Source organism: Dendrobates tinctorius, unplaced genomic scaffold (assembly GCF_039654945.1).
Source record: "Dendrobates tinctorius isolate UK_male_01 unplaced genomic scaffold, ASM3965494v1 ptg000022l, whole genome shotgun sequence".
Classification (NCBI taxonomy): domain Eukaryota; kingdom Metazoa; phylum Chordata; class Amphibia; order Anura; family Dendrobatidae; genus Dendrobates; species Dendrobates tinctorius.
Genome location: NW_027361690.1, coordinates 23,839,973 through 23,864,070, shown reverse-complemented (window position 1 = coordinate 23,864,070; position 24,098 = coordinate 23,839,973). Strand labels below are relative to the sequence as shown.

Sequence of the window (24,098 nt, the reverse complement as noted above, 5' to 3'; positions counted from 1 at the left end):
CATAGAATGACATACAAGAAAGCACAAAAGGAGTTGATTTGAGGTGTGGTGCTTGCATTTGGAAGGTTTTGCTGTGAAGGAAACATGCGGTCAAAGGAGCTCTCAATGCAGGTGAAACAAGCCATCCTTAAGCTGCAAAAACAGAAAAAACCCATACGAGAAATTGCTACAACATTAGGAGTGGCAAAATCTACAGTTTGGTACATCCTGAGAAAGAAAGAAGGCACTGGTGAACTCATCAATGCAAAAAGACCTGGGCACCCACGGAAGACAACAGTGGTGGATGATCGCAGAATAGTCTCCATGGTGAAGAGAAACCCCTTCACAACAGCCAACCAAGTGAACAACACTCTCCAGGAGATAGGCGTATCAATATCAAATTTACCATAAAGAGAACACTGCATGAAAGTAAATACAGATGGTTCACTGCACGGTGCAAGCCACTCATAAGCATCAAGAATAAAAAGGCTAGATTGGACTTTGCTAATAAAACATCTAAAAAAGCCAGTACAGTTCTGGAAGAACATTTTTTGGATAGCTGAAACCAAGATCAACCTCTACCAGAATGATGGAAAGAGAAAAGTATGGCGAAGGCGTGGTACAGCTCATGATCCAAAGCATACCACATCATCTGTAAAACACGGTGGAAGCAGTGTGATGGCTTGGGCATGCATGGCTGCCAGTGGCACTAGGTCACTAGTGTTTATTGATGATGTGACACAGGACAGAAGCAGCCAAATGAATTCTGAGGTATTCAGAGCCATACTGTGTGCTCAGATCCAGCCAAATGCAGCCAAACTGATTGGTCGTCGTTTCATACCACAGATGGACAATGACCGAAAACATAAAGCCAAAGCAACCCAGGAGTTTATTAAAACAAAGAAGTGGAATATTCTTGAATGGCCAAGTCAGTCACCTGATCTCAACCCAACTGAGCATGCATTTCACTTGCTAAAGACTAAACTTCAGACAGAAAGGCCCACAAACAAACAGCAACTGAAAACCACCGCAGTGAAGGCCTGGCAGAGCATCAAAAAGGAGGAAACAGCGTCTGGTGATGTCCATGAGGTCAAGACTTCAGGCAGTCATTGCCAACAAAAGGTTTTCAACCAAGTACTAGAAATGAACATTTTATTTACAATTAATATGTCCAATTACTTTTGATCCCTTTAAAAACAGGGTGGCACATGTTAAGGAGCTGAAACTCCTAAACCCTTCATCCAATTTTAATATGGATACCCTCAAATGAAAGCTGAAAGTCTGAACTTCAACTGCATCTGAATTGTTTTGTTTAAAATTCATTGTGATAATGTCTAGAACCAAAATTAGAAAAATGCTGTCTCTGTCCAAATATATATGGACCTAACTATTGTCAGAACATGGCTGATTAATATATGCATCAAGAAACTTTTAATGCAAGGACATGTTCACACGTGATGGAACCAATCATCGATCTGTAATAAAATACACATGTATTACAGAGGAATTTGTTTTGGATTTCACCCTTCACTTTGCAGCTACGGTAACGCTCTGGATTTTCCATCAGTGAACTGGTCTGAAGATCTGCAACATCTGAATAAGCTTTAGATGTTTTGCAAAATGCTTAACCCCTAAAGCGCTCGATACATCAACCAGAAATCTAAATTCTGTATTGTGAAAGTTTTGCATGTAAAGTGGAGCTTGTATTTGAACAAATAGTCTCCCCTGTCCCGGTAGTATAGACATTTGGAGATAAGGAAACAGATGTCTGTAGAAGAAAGCCTTACTTTGGTTTGCTTGCAGAGGATGAATGAGTTTGCAACCAATCCTGTACAACAATTAAAAAAAGTACATAGAGCATTACAATGTGGCAAAAGAATAAATAATGCACATTTCATCTAACACATGATACAGACGCTTGGATTTGTTTTAGAACAGTAATAGAAGGTGGTGGCCTCGCTACCTGCAGTCATTAATCAAACGTGGCTTGTGCCTCATCCATTTTAACTTGGGGACCTGAGTGGCTTCAATACATGTAGCCAGATGCACATATGCAGGTAATGCTTACTGCCACATTGCGCTCCTGCCTGACTTTACTTAAAGTGGTACTCATATCAACACAACTTTATAAAATATGAAGGCTTTCATCCATAGTAGTGTGTCCCATTGTCACAGTATCCGCTATTCAAAATAATTTACTGCAATGGATGCGCAGCGGCTGGCACTTCCATTGGTTGTGCGCTGCCTGGCTGATTCCTGTGATCTATGCTCGTTTCTGAGCAGCTTGTCTATGATGGTCACAGATGAGTTTTGCAGCTGCAGGCTCTATCCCTCACATAGTCTATTCCCCCTCAGAAGTATTCATATCACACGTCTCCCAAGCTTGCTAAACTAAGAGAAAAGCTGGGGTAATAGGATAGATGCTGCTGCAGACAGACTGATACTTGCCTCAGGTTGGGAAGGCAGGCGTGAAACAGGAGAGAAAAGAGCGATACAGATAGGCTGCCGGGGATGGGAAATTACCAAGAGAAAGAAGTGCTGGTGAAGAGGGGATAAACTATGGGAGGGATACAGCCCGCAACTTTAGTCTGGTTTCACATTAGCGTTTTTGTGTGCAGCGCATCCATGTGCATGCGTACCTATGTTTAACATGGCGTGCACATGGTCTTGCGTTTGCATGCGTTCGTCTGCGTTTTCGTGCGCATGCGTTTTTCCAGGTGTGCGTCTAGACGCGCTCCGGACGCAGCATGTTGCATTTTTGGGTCCGCCCAAAGGAGTCAAAAAACGCATGCTTACGCTTGCGCATGGAATGCGTCAAAACAACGCATTACAGTCTATGGGAACGCAGGCATGCGTATGGACATGCGTGCGCATGGACATGCGTGCGCATGGACATGCGTACACATGCATTTTAAGAGTAAACATGTCTAGACCAGGGGAAGAGTCTTGAGGAGATCATTTGCATATTCCCAGTGCCTTCTGGGATAAGTGAAGAGTCTCCGCGAGCTCAACGATCACTGGGTTTTGGCCGTTGCAGCTGAAAAGAGGAAATCGGAAAACCAGGGGAAGAGTCTTGAGGAGATCATTTGCATATTCCCAGTGCCTTCTGGGATAAGTGAAGAGTCTCCGCGAGCTCAACGATCACTGGGTTTTGGCCGTTGCAGCTGAAAAGAGGAAATCGGAAAACCAGGGGAAGAGTCTTGAGGAGATCATTTGCATATTCCCAGTGCCTTCTGGGATAAGTGAAGAGTCTCCGCGAGCTCAACGATCACTGGGTTTTGGCCGTTGCAGCTGAAAAGAGGAAATCGGAAAAACCGAATTTTGGCTCATCTTTCATCGTTTTTAAGAAATCTCAAGATGGAAGAGGCCAGGAGCCATTTGGTGAGCTGCATTTCTTGCTACATGTTCACAGACTTACCAGTGGAAAAGCCAAACTTCACATGCCACAAATGCAAGCTTGTGTCCCTGTTGGAGGAAAAGTTGCAAAATCTCGAAGAGAGGTTGGCTACGTTGAAGATCATTAAGGAAGGTGAAGAGTTCTTGGACAGAGCAGAATTATCTCTTCATGTTACAGAAAGAGAAGAAATTCGAAGTGCACCTGAAGAAACAGAGGAATGGAGACATGTGACCCAGAGAAGCAGGAGGATCAGGAGGCAGTCAGCACCCATACTGCTCAGAAACCAGTACCAGGCTCTCACGCAGGAAAATGATGAAGAAATACATCAGGATAAGACTTTGCCAACAAACAGCAACCTTGTACGCCTTCAGAGTCCTCCTGGATGGAGAAAGAAAAATGTTGTGAAGAAGAAACGGAGAGTGGTGGTCATGGGGGATTCCCTGTTGAGAGGAATAGAGGCCGCTATCTGCAGACCGGATATAACTTCAAGAGAAATGTGCTGTCTTCCAGGTGCAAAAATTAAAGATGTGTCTGACAGGATATCAGGACTCTTCAGACCTACAGATGACTACCCATTCCTGCTACTACATGTGGGGACAAATGACACCGCAAGAAACGACCTGGAAACCATCTGCAGAGACTTTGAAGACTTAGGCAAGAAAGTGAAAGAACTGGGAGCGCAGGTGGTCTTCTCTTCCATCCTCCCAGTGGATGGCCATGGAACAAGGAGGTGGAATAAGATTCTGCAGGTGAACAACTGGCTACGTCGATGGTGCCGTCAGCAACGATTTGGATTTCTGGATCACGGAGTGAACTACTTATACGATGGACTACTTGCTAGAGATGGGGTGCACCTTACGAAGACTGGAAAGCATGTATTTGGAAGTCGCCTTGCTACACTTGTAAGGAGAGCTTTAAACTAGAACAACATGGGAAGGGAAGCAAAAGACCAGAAAAAGCCATACACCTGACAAATGCTATTGAGAACTCTGCTAATAGAAGTGGAAAGGAAGAACAAAGACAAAAGAATCTAATTAATAAAAATATTGGAGAAAGAGAAACCAATCACAAACTAAAATGTTTCTATACTAATGCACAAAGCATGGGCAACAAACAAGGAGAATTGGAACTACTAACACAGGAAAAGAAATATGATGTCATTGGAATCACTGAAACTTGGTGGGACAATACACATGATTGGAATACAAGACTAGAAGGATACAACTTATTTGCAAGAAACAGACTTGATAAACGAGGAGGGGGTGTTGCATTGTATGTTAGAAACGCGTATATCTGCACAGAGATTGAAGCTTCAGAGACTGGGAGTTCTGTGGAAACTGTTTGGGTAAGAATACAAGGACAGAACAATGGAAAGGACACCATTGTAGGCATTTACTACAGGCCGCCTGTGCAAGCTGAAGATATGGATGAACTCTTTATGCATCAAATGGCCAAGTTCTCCAAAAAATATGACAGTTGTCATGGGAGATTTCAACTATCCAGACATTTGTTGGGAATCTCTCTCAGGCAAAACTAACAGGTCAAGGAAATTCTTATCCTCTCTTGCTGACAACTTTATCTTCCAAAAGGTAGGGGAGAAAACAAGGGGAACTGCTACCTTGGATCTAATCCTTATAAACAGGGAGGAAATGGTTGAGGAGGTAAAAGTGGCTGGAACCCTAGGAGGTAGCGACCATGCTATTTTAGAATTTTGGATAACTAGAGGCGGAAGACCTGTGAAGACTCAGACGTCAAGGTTAGATTTCAGAAAGGCAGATTTTAAGGGATTCAGAAAGATAATTGGAGGGATCCAATGGCTGGATATCCTTAAAGACAAAAATGTCCAGGAAGGATGGGAAATCTTGAAAAATGAAATTCTCAAAGCACAGTTGTTAACAATTCCGAAAAGAGGGAAGAATAGGAAGCATTTAAGGAAACCAGGATGGGTGAACACAGAACTTAAGCACATGCTAAAAAGGAAGAAAAAAATGTTTATAAAATGGAAAGAGGGAGGCATATCTAAAGAAGAATATAATGCTGTCTGCAGAATCTGCAGGGCACAAATCAGATTATCTAAAGCTGAAAATGAATTGAGGCTTGCAAGAGATGTCAAAAGCAATAATAAAGGATTTTGGGGATATGTCAAAAGTAAAAGAAAAGTCAAAGATGCTATAGGATTTTTACAGGATGAAAATGATGAAATGGTAAGACAGGATGTTGAGAAGGCTGAACTTTTAAATTCCTATTTTGCATCTGTTTTCTCTCAGAAAGGAAATGTAACACCAACTGTTATTCACTGTCCTATTAAGGGAATAGAAGAATCCAGGATATCTATAAACAGAAAGATAGTGAGGAAACACTTAGCTAACCTAAATGAATTCAAGTCTCCAGGTCCAGATGAATTACACCCCAGAGTACTGAAGGAGATAGCAGAAGAAATTTCTGAACCACTCTCCATAATCTTTGAAAATTCTTGGAGAACAGGAGAAGTGCCAGAAGACTGGAGAAGAGCAAATGTTGTTCCTATCTTCAAAAAGGGGAAGAAGGTGGACCCAGGCAACTATAGGCCGGTGAGTCTGACTTCTATACCAGTAAAGATCTTTGAACAAATTATTAAACAACATGTAAGTCAATACCTGGATAAGAATGAAGTGATCAAACAGAGTCAGCATGGGTTTGTAACTAATAAGTCATGTCAGACTAACTTAATTTCCTTCTATGACGGTATCACTGATTGGGTGGATCAAGGAAATGCTGTAGATATAGTATATCTTGACTTCAGCAAAGCATTTGACAAAGTCTCTCATACAATCCTTATTGAAAAAATGACTAAGTATGGAATGGACAAGGCAACTGTTAGGTGGATTCATAGCTGGCTTAGTGATCGGACCCAAAGAGTGGTCGTAAATGGCTGCACATCCAGTTGGAAGAATGTCTCAAGTGGGGTACCACAGGGCTCTGTCCTGGGCCTTGTATTGTTCAACATCTTTATCAACGATTTAGATGAAGGAATTGAGGGTAAACTGATTAAATTTGCTGATGACACAAAGCTAGGAGGGATAGCTAATACTAGAGAAGAGAGAGAGAGGATTCAAAAGGATTTAAATAAACTGGAGAAGTGGGCAGCAACTAACAGAATGGTTTTTAACAGGGAGAAATGCAAAGTACTACATCTGGGCAATAAAAATGAAAAAAGCATATATAGAATGGGAGGAATAGGGCTAAGTGACAGCACATGTGAAAAAGACTTGGGTATACTAATAGATCACAGACTGAATATGAGTCAACAGTGTGATGCAGCAGCAAAAAAGGCAAATGCAGTTCTAGGATGTATTAACAGAAGCATACAGTCTAGATCACGTGAAGTCATTATTTCCCTCTACTCCTCTTTGGTCAGACCTCATCTGGAATATTGTGTCCAGTTTTGGGCCCCACATTTTAAAAAAGACATCAACAAACTGGAGCAAGTTCAGAAAAGAGCGACCAGAATGGTGACCGGTCTGCAAACCCTGTCTTATGAGGAAAGGTTGCAGGATTTGGGAATGTTTAGTTTGCAAAAGAGAAGACTGAGAGGAGACTTAATTGCTGTCTACAAATATCTAAAGGGCTGTCACATTGTAGAAGGCTCAACTTTATTCTCATTTGCACAAGGAAAGACTAGAAGCAATGGGATGAAACTGAATGGGAGGAGACACAGATTAGATATTAGAAAAAACTTTTTGACAGTTAGAGTGATCAATGAGTGGAACAGGCTGCCACGAGAAGTGGTGAGTTCTCCTTCAATGGAAGTCTTCAAACAGAGGCTGGACAGACATCTGACTGGGATGATTTAGCGAATCCTGCTTTGAGCAGGGGGTTGGACCAGATGGCCCAGGAGGTCCCTTCCAACTCTACGATTCTATGATTCTATGATTCTAGACGACACTGGTTTAAACTACCTCCTTCCAATGACACACGCCCACTGGTGTCCCATTGGTGGAGTCTGTTTCAAGGATTTTTCAAGGATTTTCCTCCTGTGAATGTGACACCTACAAAACGAATGCGCATAAAAAAATGCAAACGCATGTGTGTTTTTTGCATGCGTTTCTACTTGCGCACGATGCGCTGCGCAAAGACGCAAATGTGAAACTAGTCTTACCACTTATCTGTGAAATATCCCTGAGAGAGAAGAGGAAAGCTAGGACTACCACATGCAAGCTGTGAAGGAGGCATGGATCACAGGGGCAGTCACCCTGGTAGAGCACAAACCCACACACAGGACAACAGGCTTGGTCAATGGGCTGGACTGCATTAAAAGTAAAGGCCCCGTCACACACAGCGATCTCGCTGCTCCTGGATACCCGATGTTTACATTAGAAACCAGCGTCGCTGGTCCTGATCGCTGGAGGGGCTGATTTGTGACAGCTCACCAGCGATCAGCCTAACGATGTCCCAGCGATCCCATCATGTCGGATAGTTGGTGGGATCGCTGGGACATCGTTATGTGCAACGGTGCCTTAAGGGATTGTTTACATGAGCAGATGATCTCTCAAAGGATGACCGATGCAATCATAACTCACAACTAGCCAGCGATGTAAGACGTGTGTTTATACAGGACGAGAATCGTTAATGGACTGGTTGAATAGTGACTGTTCCACTCCAGTGAAATCAAGTCTTGCAGATGTCTGTTTAGGTTTGTGTGCAATCGCTTGGTGCAGTTACTGTACCTCTGTGCTGAAAAAGGGAAGGATGAATACAAAAAAAAGGCGTATTCAGAAAAAATAAGGGGGGATAGATAAAGTTTCAGCTTCTGGTAAAGAAAAAAAAACAAAAACGCTACTTTACTTGGTCATTAGGGATGAGCTTTCCGATATTGAAATATCGGCCCGATATTTGCGATATCGGAATTCCGATTTCCGATATTTTTTTCTCATTGGAAATCCCATAATCCTTCAGCCTCTGAGCGCTCCATGGAGCCAAATCAGGAGCTGAAGAATTGCTGACATTGTGTAACTCCCCTAAGCTTGGTAGGAGGCGTCCAAACTTGCTAGCTAGGGGCTGCGCTGCGATTGGCTGGCTGGATGGTGTGATCAGGCAGCATAAAAGGCTGCGCCTGCCATTTTAGCCTCACTCTACTGTGAAAGCAGATAGGGATAGGTTGCTGTTGGAGATAGGGACAGATCTCGGATCAAATAGCGATAGAAATTGTTTTTCAGCAACTGTAGCAGCCCCTGTGTGTTACAGAAGCAGTCTTTTTCCTCACTGACCCCGCTCGGGTTTCATTTTTTGTGCTGTGCAGGCTCTCAGTGAGGAGCTTAGTGAGACAGTGCAGCGCACATTCACTGCAGCTCCTCTTGCTGCAGCACTGTGTCTCACTGCCTTTTCTTTTCATCCCTTATATCCCCCTTCCCCTATTTTTTCCTAAAGTGTAGCTTCACCATCCAGTACATTTTGGTGAACGCTAGATAGGGATTTTTCAGTGAGGGGTTCCCCCCCGAATCTTCCCTCCCATCCTCCAACCCCCCCCCCCCCCCCACCCCCCCCCCCCCAAATCCCTTACCCCCATTTATCCCTCAATTTCCCTGGTGCTCGGGTGCGCTTTGCACAGTTTAGTCACCTCGGCTGCGCAGACCGCCTGTGTGTTTTTTTTGGGGAGTGCAGCACCCACTAGGTCAGTCTTTGTAGTCATATCAGACTGCAGGACCCCTAGTGCGGCCTGTTCTATCATGCACCCCCCAAATTTTTCACCAGTAAATTCACTCTCAGTGCCCCTATAAGTGATACTTTACCTCACAGCATCTATTGAGGTTAAACACTATATAGGGATTGTGCTGTGAGGGACCAAAACCACCCCCCTGTTCCCTGGTGCGCTTTGCACAGTTAGTAACCTCAGCTGTGTAAGCCACCTGAGTGCTATTTTTTGTGGAGTGCTGCACCCACTAGGTCAGTCTTTGTAAACACATCAGACTGCAGGACCCCTAGTGTGGCCTGTTCTATTGCGCACCCCCAAATTTTTCACCAGTAAATTCACTCTCAGTGCCCCTACAAGTGTTACTTTACCTCACAGCATCTATTGAGGTTAAACACTATATAGGGATTGTATTGTGAGGGCCCAAACAACCTCTGTGGCTGGTGCCACACAGCACCTGGCCCAGTCCCAGAGAATCCTTTTTTTTTTTGTATCACAGCAGTGTCATTTACTGCGCTGTGACATCTGACCGTAACGTGTACACCAACACCACAAACACAACGTTACTCTTTGTGTAGGCCACACTAGATTCAAATAAAGTGTAGCAGACACGCCATCATACAGTGCCATTAGTGTTTCTTATACCTGTTTGTAGTCCTACAGGAATAAGCACACTAATCCCTAATTGCTTTCTTGCCGTTCTGAATCCATCAATAGAGATGAAAAAGGCAGGGAGAGTAAGGGACGTCCCAGAGGCAGCTGCGGAAGAGGTGCATCAGCAGCTAGACATGGTGCACATCCAGAGCAAGCAGCAGGCCCAAGTCACTCAGCATCTACTTTCACCCGGCAGCAGTCATTTATGCGGCTTGTTAGGAGCGCAGGGCCATAGGCTGATGAGAGGATCAAGTAGAAACCATTGTTGGTTGGATGGCAGCTGAGGCATCGACCTCAATGAGCGCAGCATCCTCCCAGGACCTCTCCACCACATCGGATGAGGCCACTGAAGAGCAGCACCCATCTGCTTCCACTAAATTGCCCAGACATTGAGGGCCAGGAGCCAACATTAATCCTCTTCTCAGAATCTGTTGGCTTGGAATCTGTGTGCCAGCCAGACAGCATTCCTGCAGCTGAAGAGGTAGTGTGCACAGATGCGCAACCACTGTGTGCGTCTGAGGAAGAAGTGGAGGGTGGGCCAGTGGCCACAGTGACCAGACCCCAGTCAGCAGATGATGATGAAACTCAGCTGCCAGTTTCTGCTGACGAAAGTGTATTGGATGACGAGGTCCTTGACCCATCATGGCATGCTGAGGGGCAGCAAGCAAGTGGGGATAGCTCAGAGGAAGAGCTTGCAGGTGTGGCACAGCGTGGCAGTCCACGTGGGAGAGGAAGAGGGAAAAATTGGTTGTCGGCTCCCTCAACTTCAGCACCAGTTAGGAGCAGGGCTCTTTTAAAGAGCACAAGGGGTGCGCCCAAGAGTTGTGGTGCATGGGCCTTTTTCGACCAAGTTGCAGATGACGTTACATTAGTCAGATGCAAGCTTTATCGACAAACTGTGCGGAGAGGGAAGAATGTCAGCAACCTTATACCACCAATATGTTCACGCATGTCAGGAAGAGGCACCCTGTGGAGTGGCAGCATCACACCCAAGATGATTTGCCACCTGCAGCTGGTCCACCACCTTCCACCTCTTCCTCCAGCTCGCAAACAGCTGCTCCAGCTTCCTCGCCAGAATGCCAGGGTGCATCTGCAGGCAGTGTTGTACGGTGGCACACTGTCTACTTCGTCAGCATCAGCATCCCAATCGCTGGCATCTTCACACTCCCAATCCAGTGTGCAGCCATCTGTCACACAGGTGTGGGAGAAAAGGCACCCGTACTCTGCAAACCACCCACGAGCACAGGGCATGAATTCTCGCATTGCCAAACTGCTTGCAGTGGAAATGCTACCATTCTGGCTAGTGAGCAAGCCAGCCTTTATCGATATGTTGGGGTTTGCAATCCCACAATACAGCATACCCAGCCGCTTCTACTTCAGCAGGCAAGCCGTTCCCGCCCTGCAACAGCATGTGGAGTGTAAAATTATGCATGCGGTACAAAATGCAGTTAGTAGCAAGGTCCGCCTGACCACCGACGCGTGGACCAGTCAGCATGGCCAGGGACGCTACATTTCCATCACCGCCCATTGGGTAAATGTAGTTGAGCCTGGAACTGAAGTAGATGGTGCAAGTGCGCAGGGTCCTGCCAACTCCACGGATTGCAGGCCTCTCCTCCGTACAAATTGACTCCTCCTCATACTCGCCTGCACCCAGACGTACCACAACAACCGATTTCAGCACTGCATCGACCAAACATCAACAGGCCATGTTGAAATTGGTTTATCTGGGTGATGTTAGCCACACTGCAACAGAGCTGTGGAACACGCTCAAGGAGCAGAGCGACATGTGGCTTGCGCCGCTCAACCTCCAGCCAGGTATGGTGGTGTGTGACAACGGCCGAAACCTGGTCGCGGCTCTGGGCCTAGGTGGTCTGACTCACATTCCATGCCTAGCCCATGTCCTAAACTAGGTGGTGCAGAGTTTCCTTAGGAACTATCCGGACCTTGAGGAGCTGCTGCACAAAGTCAGATAAAGTGCTCTCATTTGCGGCGTTCAAGCATGGCTGCATCGCTCCTTTCAGCCATGCAGAGCAGATTGGGCCTGCCCGAGCACCGCATCATTGTTGACCTCCCCACCAGGTGGAATTCGACTTTGCATATGCTGCGGAGGTTGTGTGAGCAGCAACCTGCAATTATGGAGTTGCAGCTGCATCAGGCGCAAAGTAGGCGACACACATCTCAGCCCTCCCACTTTTCAACCACAGAGTGGGCATCCATGAAGGACATATGCACCATTTTGAAATACTTCGAGGACTCCACTCTGATGGTGAGATAGGATGCTGCCCTACTCAGCCTGACTATTCCCCTTATATGCCTTATATAATCATCACTTAAAGGACTAAGGGATGAGGTTTTTCAAGAGGAGGAGGAGGAGGAGTATGATGAGACACTTGCACCAACCAGGCAATCTTCATCGGCCCGGTTGGTAGAAAGCTCTGTGGATGCCTCACAAAGGTCCAGGCAGGACACAGCAAGCGAAAAGGATGAGGAGGACTATGAGGATAAGCCAGAGGAGGAAAGTACACAGCGCTCTACTAGTAGTCACCAGATAGAGGGTGGATGAGGTGATGCAGAGCAGCCAGAGCACATTCCTCCAGCTGGTGACAGTGATGCATGGCCAGTTGGCAGCCTTCAGCACATGAGTGACTTCATGCTGCAGTGTCTGAGAAACGACCCACACGTGGGCTCGTATTCTCCACACAAATGACTACTGGGTGGCCACCCTCTTAGATCCACATTACTGGGACAGCCTTCAAAGCCTAATTACACCATTGAACTGGGCGCGTAAAATGCAAGAGTACCAAGACGCACTGGTTAATTCACTCATGTACTCTTTTCCACCGCATAGCAGTGATGCGCGTGCACTAGCAGGCACCTCAGTGCGTCCTGGGCCCAGGGGAATCCGTTCAGAAGCCGGTAGTAGAAGCAGTACATCTGCTACTGACAGGTTCAGTATACCCAACCTGTTCCAACGGTTTCTGAACCCGCAAACAGTTCGGGCACCATCAGCACAGACAGTGCAACGCACTAGGAGGCAAGGTTACCGTGACATGGTGGCACAATACCTCTCCACCCCTGTCAGTGTGCTTCAGGATGGATCTGCCCCCTTCAAGTTTTGGGTCTCCAAGTTGGATACATGGCCCGAGCTTAGCCAGTATGCCTTGGAGGTCCTGGCTTGTCCTGGTGCCAGTGTGATTTCTTAACGCGTCTTTAGTGCAGCTGGCAATGTACTAACAGACCAACGTACCAGACTATCCGCTGCAAATGTGGACTGGCTTACATTTGTAAAAATGAACCAGGCCTGGATTTCTGGTGACTTTTGCTGCCCTGGGAAAGAGTAGACAGGTTACATGCATGGTTGGTAGCAGTATGCATGCTCTGCCATGTGCCTATGTTGCACACAGCGTCATCTGTTATGCCTGTGCTCTGGCCTCTACTACCAACATCTAGCACCTGGTTCTGTGACTGACTCTTTCACCTCATACTGTTTTCCATGGGCTCTAGTACGGCCAGCTAGTGCCCATTTCCGTGACTGCTGATTTCACAGCATGCCGTGTTTCTGGGCTCTAGTACCGCCAGCAAGTGCCCATTTCCGTGACTGCCAATTTCACGGCATGCTGTGTTTCTGGGCAACAGTACCGCCAGCTGTACCTCGTTAGACCAAAGTGGGAAAAAAAGGACGACAGATGCCAAACACCTATAGGCAGAAGCACAAGAGGCGGGATCCAGCCACGCCGGCTGTTTCCTGGCAGTGAAGTGCAGACACAGGTGCCTCCCCCGAGGGGTAAACCGAGTTCCAGCATCGCCAGCTGGTTCTCGGGTGTGCCCAAGGGCACGGGTACCTCCTGCTCCAAACCGTGTTTCGACAACGCTCGCCGTTACACGGTTGTGTCCGCCGCACTGTTCCACGCCCCCGCCGTACATCATTCCGGCTCAGTTTGCTGTTATCCGTGGTGTCGGCAGTGTAGGAGCCCCCTACGTGGACTCCGGGACCTGGCGCTCAAGGCTGGTCTCGACAGTGCCAATAGGCCCTGCTCCTCCCCTGCTGCGAATGCGGAGTAAAGAAGACTGTGTCCGGGTTGCGGGGGCAAATGTGGCTCTTGCACCTTCTGCTGAGAAGACATTACTCCGGTAGAAGACCCAAGACAGGAAGACAGATGCCGAAGACCCAAGACAGGAAGACAGATGCCGAAGACCCAAGACAGGAAGACAGATGCCGAAGACCCAAGACAGGAAGACAGATGCCGAAGACCCAAGACAGGAAGACAGATGCCGAAGACCCAAGACAGGAAGACAGATGCCGAAGACCCAAGACAGGAAGACAGATGCCGAAGACCCAAGACAGGAAGACAGATGCCGAAGACCCAAGACAGGAAGACAGATGCCGAAGACCCAAGACAGGAAGACAGATGCCGAAGACCCAAGACAGGAAGACAGATGCCGAAGACCCAAGACAGGAAGACAGATGCCGAAGACCCAAGACAGGAAGACAGATGCCGAAGACCCAAGACAGGAAGACAGATGCCGAAGACCCAAGACAGGAAGACAGATGCCGAAGACCCAAGACAGGAAGACAGATGCCGAAGACCCAAGACAGGAAGACAGATGCCGAAGACCCAAGACAGGAAGACAGATGCCGAAGACCCAAGACAGGAAGACAGTTGCCGAAGACCCAAGACAGGAAGACAGATGCCGAAGACCCAAGACAGGAAGACAGATGCCGAAGACCCAAGACAGGAAGACAGATGCCGAAGACCCAAGACAGGAAGACAGATGCCGAAGACCCAAGACAGGAAGACAGATGCCGAAGACCCAAGACAGGAAGACAGATGCCGAAGACCCAAGACAGGAAGACAGATGCCGAAGACCCAAGACAGGAAGACAGATGCCGAAGACCCAAGACAGGAAGACAGATGCCGAAGACCCAAGACAGGAAGACAGATGCCGAAGACCCAAGACAGGAAGACAGATGCCGAAGACCCAAGACAGGAAGACAGATGCCGAAGACCCAAGACAGGAAGACAGATGCCGAAGACCCAAGACAGGAAGACAGATGCCGAAGACCCAAGACAGGAAGACAGATGCCGAAGACCCAAGACAGGAAGACAGATGCCGAAGACCCAAGACAGGAAGACAGATGCCGAAGACCCAAGACAGGAAGACAGATGCCGAAGACCCAAGACAGGAAGACAGATGCCGAAGACCCAAGACAGGAAGACAGATGCCGAAGACCCAAGACAGGAAGACAGATGCCGAAGACCCAAGACAGGAAGACAGATGCCGAAGACCCAAGACAGGAAGACAGATGCCGAAGACCCAAGACAGGAAGACAGATGCCGAAGACCCAAGACAGGAAGACAGATGCCGAAGACCCAAGACAGGAAGACAGATGCCGAAGACCCAAGACAGGAAGACAGATGCCGAAGACCCAAGACAGGAAGACAGATGCCGAAGACCCAAGACAGGAAGACAGATGCCGAAGACCCAAGACAGGAAGACAGATGCCGAAGACCCAAGACAGGAAGACAGATGCCGAAGACCCAAGACAGGAAGACAGATGCCGAAGACCCAAGACAGGAAGACAGATGCCGAAGACCCAAGACAGGAAGACAGATGCCGAAGACCCAAGACAGGAAGACAGATGCCGAAGACCCAAGACAGGAAGACAGATGCCGAAGACCCAAGACAAGAAGACAGATGGAGATGTCCCCGGACTCCTTTCTTTTTGCTCTTGAACTTGCGCCTTTGTGGGGGTTTTTGGGCTTCTCGGCAGTGCTTTTGGCTTATGTCACTACTACATTGTGGTATCCGGGCTACAGTAATGTTAGCTGTTGCCCAGTACAGCCACCGGCACTTTTACCTTCTGCTGCTTATCTGGGTTCCAGTAACGTCAGCTGGTTCTCAGTAGAGTCAATGGCTTAGGTCCCTCCTTTGTGGTATCCGAGTTCTAGAAACGTCTGCTGATCCTTGGTAGTGCATTCTGGCACAGGTACCTCCTGCTTAGTTAACGGGCTCCGGTAACATCAGCTGGTGCCCGTTAGTTCCATTGGCTCTTATGCTGATTTCTGCTGCCTATACGGGTTCCAGACTCACCAGCTGGTTCTCTCAAGTTCCTGTGCCTACTGCTAATTCTGCGTATTTCCTCTGGGTTTGGGACATTCTGCGACCAGCCAGTAGCAGAATAACCATAGACGAAGGTTTAGTAAGCAGTAGGAGCAGATGTTCATGAGCACATGAACCAAAAGCAGAATATCAATATACTGAATAACAGTAATATAATCAGCAGAAGAAGACTAAGCATGGATTAAAGGGAGTGTATCCGTTCCTCCACGTGGTGCTCCTGGAAACTCCCTGCAAAGCAAGGTGAGCTGAACGCGGACACATGTCAGTCAAAGGGCATATTGACACCACCACCGGCAGTTTTAATTTAATAATGTAAAATCACTAACCCTAACTATCCCTAACCCTTACCACTAACCCTAACTAACCCTAACCCCTAACCATAACCCTACTAATCCTAACCCTACTAACCATGAGCATAACCCTAACCCTTACCCTACTAACCCTAACCCCTACCCTACTAACCCTAACCCCTACCCTACTAACCATAAACCCTAACCCTACCCCAACTAATCCTAAGCCAAAGAAAAAACACCGCTGTTAAGAAGATGGCGACCAGTTTTCCTGCTACAGCTTTCGCTCTGTGCATTTTTCTAGCGATTTTTTTGCTCCTCTGCCTCTGCAAACTCCTTCCCCATTATCCTGAGGTGTTTTCCCCTCCAATTAAGCCATTATATAGCACTATAGTGGTCATTTTGTAATTCCTATTTTTTTCTTCCATTGACTTGCATTGATATCGGAAATTCCGATATCCGATATTTTCCAATATCGGAAATTGGAATTCCGATATGATATTGGGCAATATCGCTCATCCCTATTGGTCATTAACCCCTTCACCCCGAAGCCTGTTTTTAACTTCCTGACCGGGCCAATTTTTACAATTCTGACCACAGTCCCTTTAGGAGGTCAAAACTCTAGTACACTTCAACATATCCCGCTCATTCTGAGAATGTTTTCTTGTGACATGTTACCACTAACATGGAGTACAATATTTCTGTGATATGACTTGAGTTTATTTGCTAAAAAAAAAAATAATGGAAATTTACTGATGGCCTAAAATGTTCGCTTCCCTCTTTTTTTTTTTTTTAATATCTTGATGCTTTATTGTCCTAGTTACTTTTTATGTATTTTGAGATTGAACATATTTTAACCTTTCAATAAAAATTGAATTTTGAAAAAAATAAATAAAAAATGGAAATTTGGGAGAAAATTTTCACAATTTTCAAACTTCATTTTAATGCCCTCAAATCAGAGTCACATTGCACAAAATCGTTAAACATTTACCACGTCTACTTTACATCAGCACAATTTTAGAAAAATTATTTTTGTTAGGAAGTTATAAGGATTAAAAGTTGACCAGCGATTTCTCATTTTTACAACAAAATTTGTAAAACCATTTTTTTTTTTTTTTTAGGGACCACATCACATTTGAAGTCACTTTGAGGGGTCTATATGACAGAAAATACCCCAAAATGACAATTCCAAAAACTGCACCCCTCAAGGTGCTCAAAACTACATTCAAGAAGTTTAATATATTAACCCTTCAGGTGCTTCACAGGAATTTTTGGAATGCGGAAGAAAAAATAAACATTTACTTTTCTTTCACAAAAATTTTCTTTTAGACCGAATTGTTTTTAGTTTCACAAGGGTAACAGGAGAAAATTGACCATACATTTTGTTGTGCAATTTCATGAGAGCATGCCAATACCCCATACGTGGGGGAAATCACTGTTTGGGCGCACGGCAGGGCTCGGAAGGGAAGTCGCGCCATTTGACTTTTTGAAAAATATGCTGGAATACATTTAGGAAACTATAACCCTTTGGGAATTTGTCTACAGGTGTAGTGACAATTTTGACTCAATGTGTGTTTTCCAGAAACAAGCAGCAGTGGATGTTGCAGAGTGAAAATTGCAAACTGCTGTTGTACTGACCAGTACATTATGCCCACTCATGCTTCTGGAGACACGCACCTGTAAATTAGGCACGCTCTCATCACTACAGAAATGCCAAACATGTGGGTGCTATATGTGGTTTAGGCACACTGGGGCTCAGAAGGGGGGGGGGGGGGGGGGAGAGGGCATTTGGATTTGGGAGCGCAGAATTTGATTAATTTCTTTTGGGGAGCGTGAAGCCATTTAGCTTTTCTAAAGCCTTTATGCTACCAGTAAGGTGGAAGCCCCATAAATTTCCGTTAACCGATGGCAGACCTGAATGGGGACTTGCTTTTTTTGTGGCTTTAGTTAAAGATTTTATTGGGAACATTTTACATAACATTTGGGATCAAATTTGTCTGGTGCTCTATGCTGACCACTTACTATGTATGGGGTTTCCATCAATCTTCGAGTGACGTGACAGATGAAACTCCCGAGGGATCCATTCACTATTATGAGGCAGAAGAGTTACCGTATTTTTCGCTTTATAAGACGCTCCGGATTATAAGACGCACCCCAAATTGAGGAGAAAAAGAAAAATATATTTTTTTTTAAATAAACTGGTGGTGCTTCTTATAATTCATGCGTCTTATTGCTTACCAGGGGGTGGTGGCTGCGGTGAAGCGGGGTCCCAGGGTCGCTGCTGGAGGTGGCAGGAGTGGGGTGATACTGCAGGCCGCAGGAAGGGATGAGAGGGTGCTCCGATGTGCAACATGCTGCCAGGGGGGCTCGTGCTGCTGCCAGGTGTCTCCGGGTGCCCGGCAATGCTGGCCGATGCTGTGGGTGGCTCCGGTGCTCAGCAGTGTCTCCAGGTGCCCAGTCCGGGGCTCTGCCCACATTTACCGGGTGTAGGCCGCAGGGGTGTCTGGGTGTCTCCGGGTGTCCAGCAATGCTGTGAGTGTCTCCGGGTGCCCAGCCCGGGGCTCTGCCGACATTTTCCGACAGGCCAGAGCCCTGGGGCTCTCTCTCGGTTCCCTCTGTGTGATAACTGACTCCGGCACAATATGGCGGCGCATGCGCACATGGTGATCTCGGGACTGAGATCTCAAGAGATGAGAGTTCAGCGCTGAGATCTCATCTCTCGAGATCTCAGTCCCGAGATCACCATCAGCGCATGCGCCGCCCCCAGTGGCGGCCACTATATTGCCGGAGTCAATCACACAGAGGAAACAGAGAGAGCCCAGGGGCTCTGGCCTGTTGCAAAATATCGGCAGAGCCCCGGGCTGGGCACCGGAGACACTGCTGTGCACCCGGAGACACCCACAGCACCACCGGACACCCGGACTCCCCTGCGGCCTACATCCGGTAAGGCATGTCCGCTTTCTAAGACGCACCCCCATTTTCCCCCCTAAGTTTGGGGGGGGAAAAAGTGCGTCTTACAAAGCGAAAAATACGGTACTTTGGACTCCGTCTGGCATCTGTTCAGCGGTGTCCTTTTCAGAAGTACACAAAACTGTGGCCGACGGCACTTTTATGTAATCCTAAAAAGACCGAAACCGCGGAATCACAGGTCAGACGGCATCCACAGTGCCTCCATCTGCTTCTGTATAGGGAATCCTCCTCCGGGGGTTCTGTCTGAATCACGTATTTAAGAGATTTACACAGAAACCCCAGTATAAGCACTCAGCACAGAGCGCAGGTTAAATGTGCGCTGAGCCTTACTGCGATCTTTGGGAGTTAGAATGGGAAAAAAAAAAAATACGCTTTTTACCGCGAAAACTAGTTTTGCGTCACCACATTTTGAGAGCTATAATTTTTTCACATTTCGTCCAACAGTCATGTGAGGTCTTGTTTTTTTGCAGGACGAGCTGACATTTGTATTGGTACCATTTTCGGGCACATGACATTTTTTAATTGCTTTCTATTCCAGTTTTTGGGAGACAGAATGAAAAAAAAAAAAAAAAAAAAGCAATTCAGGAATTTCTTTTTGTTTGTTTTTTATACGAGTGTGGTAAAATAGATAAGGCAGTTTTATTCTTCTGGTCAGTACGATTACAGTGATCCCTCAATATCTATTTATGTTTTGGCGCTTTTACGCAATAAAAACTATTTTACAGAAAAAATGATTATTTTTGAATCGCTTTATTCTGAAAGCTAGAACCTTTTTCTGCTGGTTTTTGCGGGACAAGATGACGTTTTCAGCGGTACTACGTTTATTTATATCCATCTTTTTGATCACGTTATTGCACTTTTTGTTTGGCGGTATGATAAAGCATTGTTTTTTGCCTGTTTTTTAGGGTGTTCACTAAAGGGGTTAACTAGTGGGAAGCAGGGATACCAAATGTGTACTTTATTTACATAAATAAATGTATTTATTGGAAAAAAAAAAAATTTTTCTTTAGGATCTTTTTTAAAAAAAAATATTTTTTGCACATTCTAATTTTTTATTTTTTTAAAAACTTTTTTACATTGTCCCAGTATGGGACATCGCTATATAAAAAAAAAAGCTGTTTGCGGGAACGCACCTCCAGCAGAGCAGTACTAGTATGGTGTATGTCGTGAAGGGGTTAAAATCCATTCCAAAAATACAGTCATGGCCAAAATTCTGTCAGCGTTTGAAACGTGTTGCCTATGTGCTTCTTTTTTCTATCCTTTGTTTTTCGGCTCTGTCAATAATTAGTCAGAACGTGGTTCCCTGCATTCAGGACTTTACATATTTACGGTGAGCTGGCTTTTCCCACTTTTTCTTTTTCTTACTCCTCGAATACAGTTAAAGACACAATCTGACGTTCCAGCTTTCTACTAGCCAATATTACGTGACGGCTGAATACAAAGGACTCTCCATTATCAGTCCACTAGGGGGGCACTTCCCCACCTCTCCTGGCGGCATACAAGTATAAATAGCGGCTTGTCAATTATCACCATGAGGGGATGAAGTGGAGCAGAGTCGTACTCAAGAGTTTGCCGATTCCGGTCATTGCTTTCATGTTAGCCAACAGGAGTGTAGACCCGTTTCTACCATACATCGCCCTATATAGTTCAGTATATTCAGCTGCCAGTCTTATTTCGACATGTACTGTACTAATACTCATGAATATTCTCCATATTGGTGCTCTACAGACCTAGCACTGTGAAACTGAGCAAAGCAGACAAAACTAAAAGACACAAGGACAATAAAAAGGTTCAATAAAACTAGGGAGCGCTGATACTGTCGGCAAACATGACCTTTTCTCAAACTGCTCATGTAACGCACTGCCCTGGATTCGGATTATGTAAGGCAACTTTCAAAGATCCTGCTTTATTTGTTAACTAAAACCCTCACATTCATTCAAGGTCATGGCAGAGATTAGGGAACATACCCCAGCACAAAAATAGATTAAAAAAGAAAAGGAAAAGTACAAACCCCCAAAAAGGTTTCTTTGGACTCTACGCTTGTCTCTTCCGTTAGTGATGCTCGGCGGCTACTTACATGCACTAAACAAAAGGAAGAACTTTGTTAAAAGCTTCTTCAGGGGCATGAAATACAGTCACAAATAAGCAAGTAAGGAGAAGTGTTCTTCAGCATTTTAGGGGCCCTCATCTGGTGTTTATTAGGCCGGGATCACACATGCGAGAAACTTGGATGAGTCTCGCATCTTAATACCCAGCACTGCCGCCGGCACTCAGGAGCAGAGTGTGCAGCTGCATAGAAATACATGCAACCGCATGCTCTGCTCTCAAGTGCCGGCAGCAGTGCCAGGTATTGACGTGCGAGTCTCGTCCGAGTTTCTCACAAGTATGACTCCGGCCTTACACCTTCCATTCGTTATGAGACAAGCAAAACAACAGCCAAGCATCAACATGAACTTCATCCACCTCCTGTGATCATCAATGATTGCCTTCATTGTTTGTCTAGGGTCAGTTAATTAAATACTAGAGGATTGAAAACTTTAAAGGGAATTTGGCACCAGGTTATTTCCATAAAGAAACAGCGTTGTGGCTATATAAATGCTTGTCCCACAAAAAAAAAAAATACTTTTTTTGTGGGAGTCCGTTGTCTTAACTTAAGCATACCAATATAGACGCCATATACAAATCAAGCTGAAAGTGCGCTGGGCACGAGCTATTATTCTTGGAAGAACACACCCGCAAAAACACGACCGCAAGAAAACGCCCATCCTGATTTGCATATGGCGCCGTAACCAAGTGTCTCACTGCTGTCACATTGGACAGCCACAGAAAAGGTATTATTTTCACTTGGGTGACAGGCAAAGCCACAACACTTCATTACATATTTAAGAATGTGCTTACGTGTTCCCTAAATAAGTGACCATCATAAATCAAAGCCTTGAACTTAAACTACAGACATGACTCACATTGATCTAGCCTCAAAGATTGGGAGATTTTGCTGAGATCTGCAAATCCTGAGCAGGATTTCACTTGCTTCAAGCTGCAAGGAGGATACGATTCCATCTATAAAGAAAAGGAAAATGAATCATCAAGGCTCACATTGCCTTGTTAGAGAATCCACTAAAAATGGTCACACAGATTAAAGAGCCTGACAAACAGATACACCTCCTGAGCCAGCCATAACACTGCACACTCTGCCATGTTGTCCTCAGTTTTGGCCAGGGAGAAATGTGTCCATTGGTCAGTACACAGAGTTTGTCCTTATTTTCTACAATTACAGCTAACGAATGAAGAAAAGCTTAAAGAAGTTATCCACCACTTTTACATAGATGACTTATCCTTAGGATGTCTTACTGGCAGGTGTCCGACACTGCCGAAAAGCTGTTGTGTCGGTGGACGCTGGCCAGAAGTACTCACTTGCGGAGCTGGCTGTCTTCTGATAGTGATCGCCACAGGGTACTGCACATCCCCCTCCTATTGCATTGAATACTAGGCGGATGTCCAGCATTCTGCCTCGACCACTACCAGGAGACGGTCAGCTCCGCAAGCGAGTACTTCTGGCCAGCGTCAGCAGACAACAGCTGATCGCCAGGGGTGCCGGACCCCAGCTGATCAGACATTGGCTACCTGCCCTAAGGATAGGTCGTCAATGTAAAAGTATGAGACGACCTCTTTAATTACCATCATCTCAAAAATATATACTAGAGCGCATAGGTATGTGACACATCTGCTCGCGTTGCCAGTTGGCTGCTACAAATCACCAATTTTGATTTTAAAAGGATCCCAATATTTTAGACCATCACACTGAATACATATCTGGTCACTGCTAACTTGGGATAAAGCCAATTGTCATTATTGTATAAGAAAATTTATAGACTGTGGCACAAATGTCAAGGACATACGACCACAAGATTATTTCCCCTCCGTGTGCCTGAACTAATCATTCAAGGCAGGACAAGTCCATGTGATGTAAGCCAAGCTATGGTCAGGCAATGTTTTTCCATTTTTATTCCGAGATATGGCATAAATACAGATGCAGGGTCCAGCTCTGGGACCTGAGCGCGCCTCAGAAAGGCTCCTTCCAGAAATGCATCCTTGTGTATTCATTCCTCACTCCCATCAGCTTTCCCTGTAACAGACTGCACCACGGCGCTCTAGACACCACACTCCTGCACCTCGTGACCCCATTCCCAACAGATATATGTTGAAAGGCCACAAGGGGTAGAAGTAAATATCACCCTCTTCACTTCGCTCATGTACTATCTAAACGCATCTTTAATACCCCTCAACGAGATATTTCAGGACTGCTCTATTGCCCCCGTTACACACAGCGATATCGCTAGCAATATCGCTGTAACATCACCGATTTTGTGACGTTACAGCGATATTGCTAGCGATATCTCTATGTGTGATAATTACCTCCGACCGGCTCCCCCGCTGGTTATCGCTAATCGAGCGAGAACGTCCTGGACCATTTCTCGTCGGGCGCTTCCTGCTGGGCTTCCTGTGGCGCCGAACGAGCGACGCGTGGACGCGGGCGGAGGATGTCAGGATCGCCGCGTCTGACAGGTAAGTAGCGACCCCCGACCCCTGCCTGTGTGGCAGCTCACTAGCGACCACTTAGCGATGCACCAGCGATCCATATCGTTGTCGGCATCGCTGGTGCATCACTAAGTGTAACGGTACCCTATCCCTCCAAGAGCCGAATATGACTATAGACAGTTGCAACATTTCTATTCATATGTTAGAAGAGATAGACAGCTCAATAGGGATCTTACAGATTTTGAAAAACCATGCCTGTCGTCGTCTCTACCCTTGCACTCCATCTCATTGCTCTATAAAAACCTAATAGCCCATACTACAACTGTCAGACCATCCTATTGTGATGCACGGGAAAGAGAACTGGGCAAATCTTTTGAAGACTCACAATGGGCTAAATGTTTTCAATTTGCTCACAAAACATCAATTGCAACCAAAGCTCAAGACTCTCCTGAATCTCTTTTGCTCTTGATGATCCCAA

The 24,098-nt window shown here is 46.0% G+C and overlaps 1 protein-coding gene across 3 annotated transcripts in view; it reads right to left on the bottom strand.

Moving 5' to 3' along the window:
* The window catches only part of LOC141084081 (transient receptor potential cation channel subfamily M member 7-like), a 166,054-nt gene that overhangs the window by 10,948 nt on the left and 131,008 nt on the right, over positions 1 to 24,098 (bottom strand). For all 3 annotated transcript variants that reach the window (XM_073568497.1, XM_073568498.1, XM_073568499.1), the window contains 3 exons: positions 22,045 to 22,141; positions 21,093 to 21,163; positions 1,767 to 1,807 (listed from right to left, as the gene is read on the bottom strand). In XM_073568497.1, coding sequence (XP_073424598.1) covers positions 1,767 to 1,807; positions 21,093 to 21,163; positions 22,045 to 22,141 — 209 coding nt within the window. The remainder of the gene's footprint in view (positions 1 to 1,766; positions 1,808 to 21,092; positions 21,164 to 22,044; positions 22,142 to 24,098) is intronic.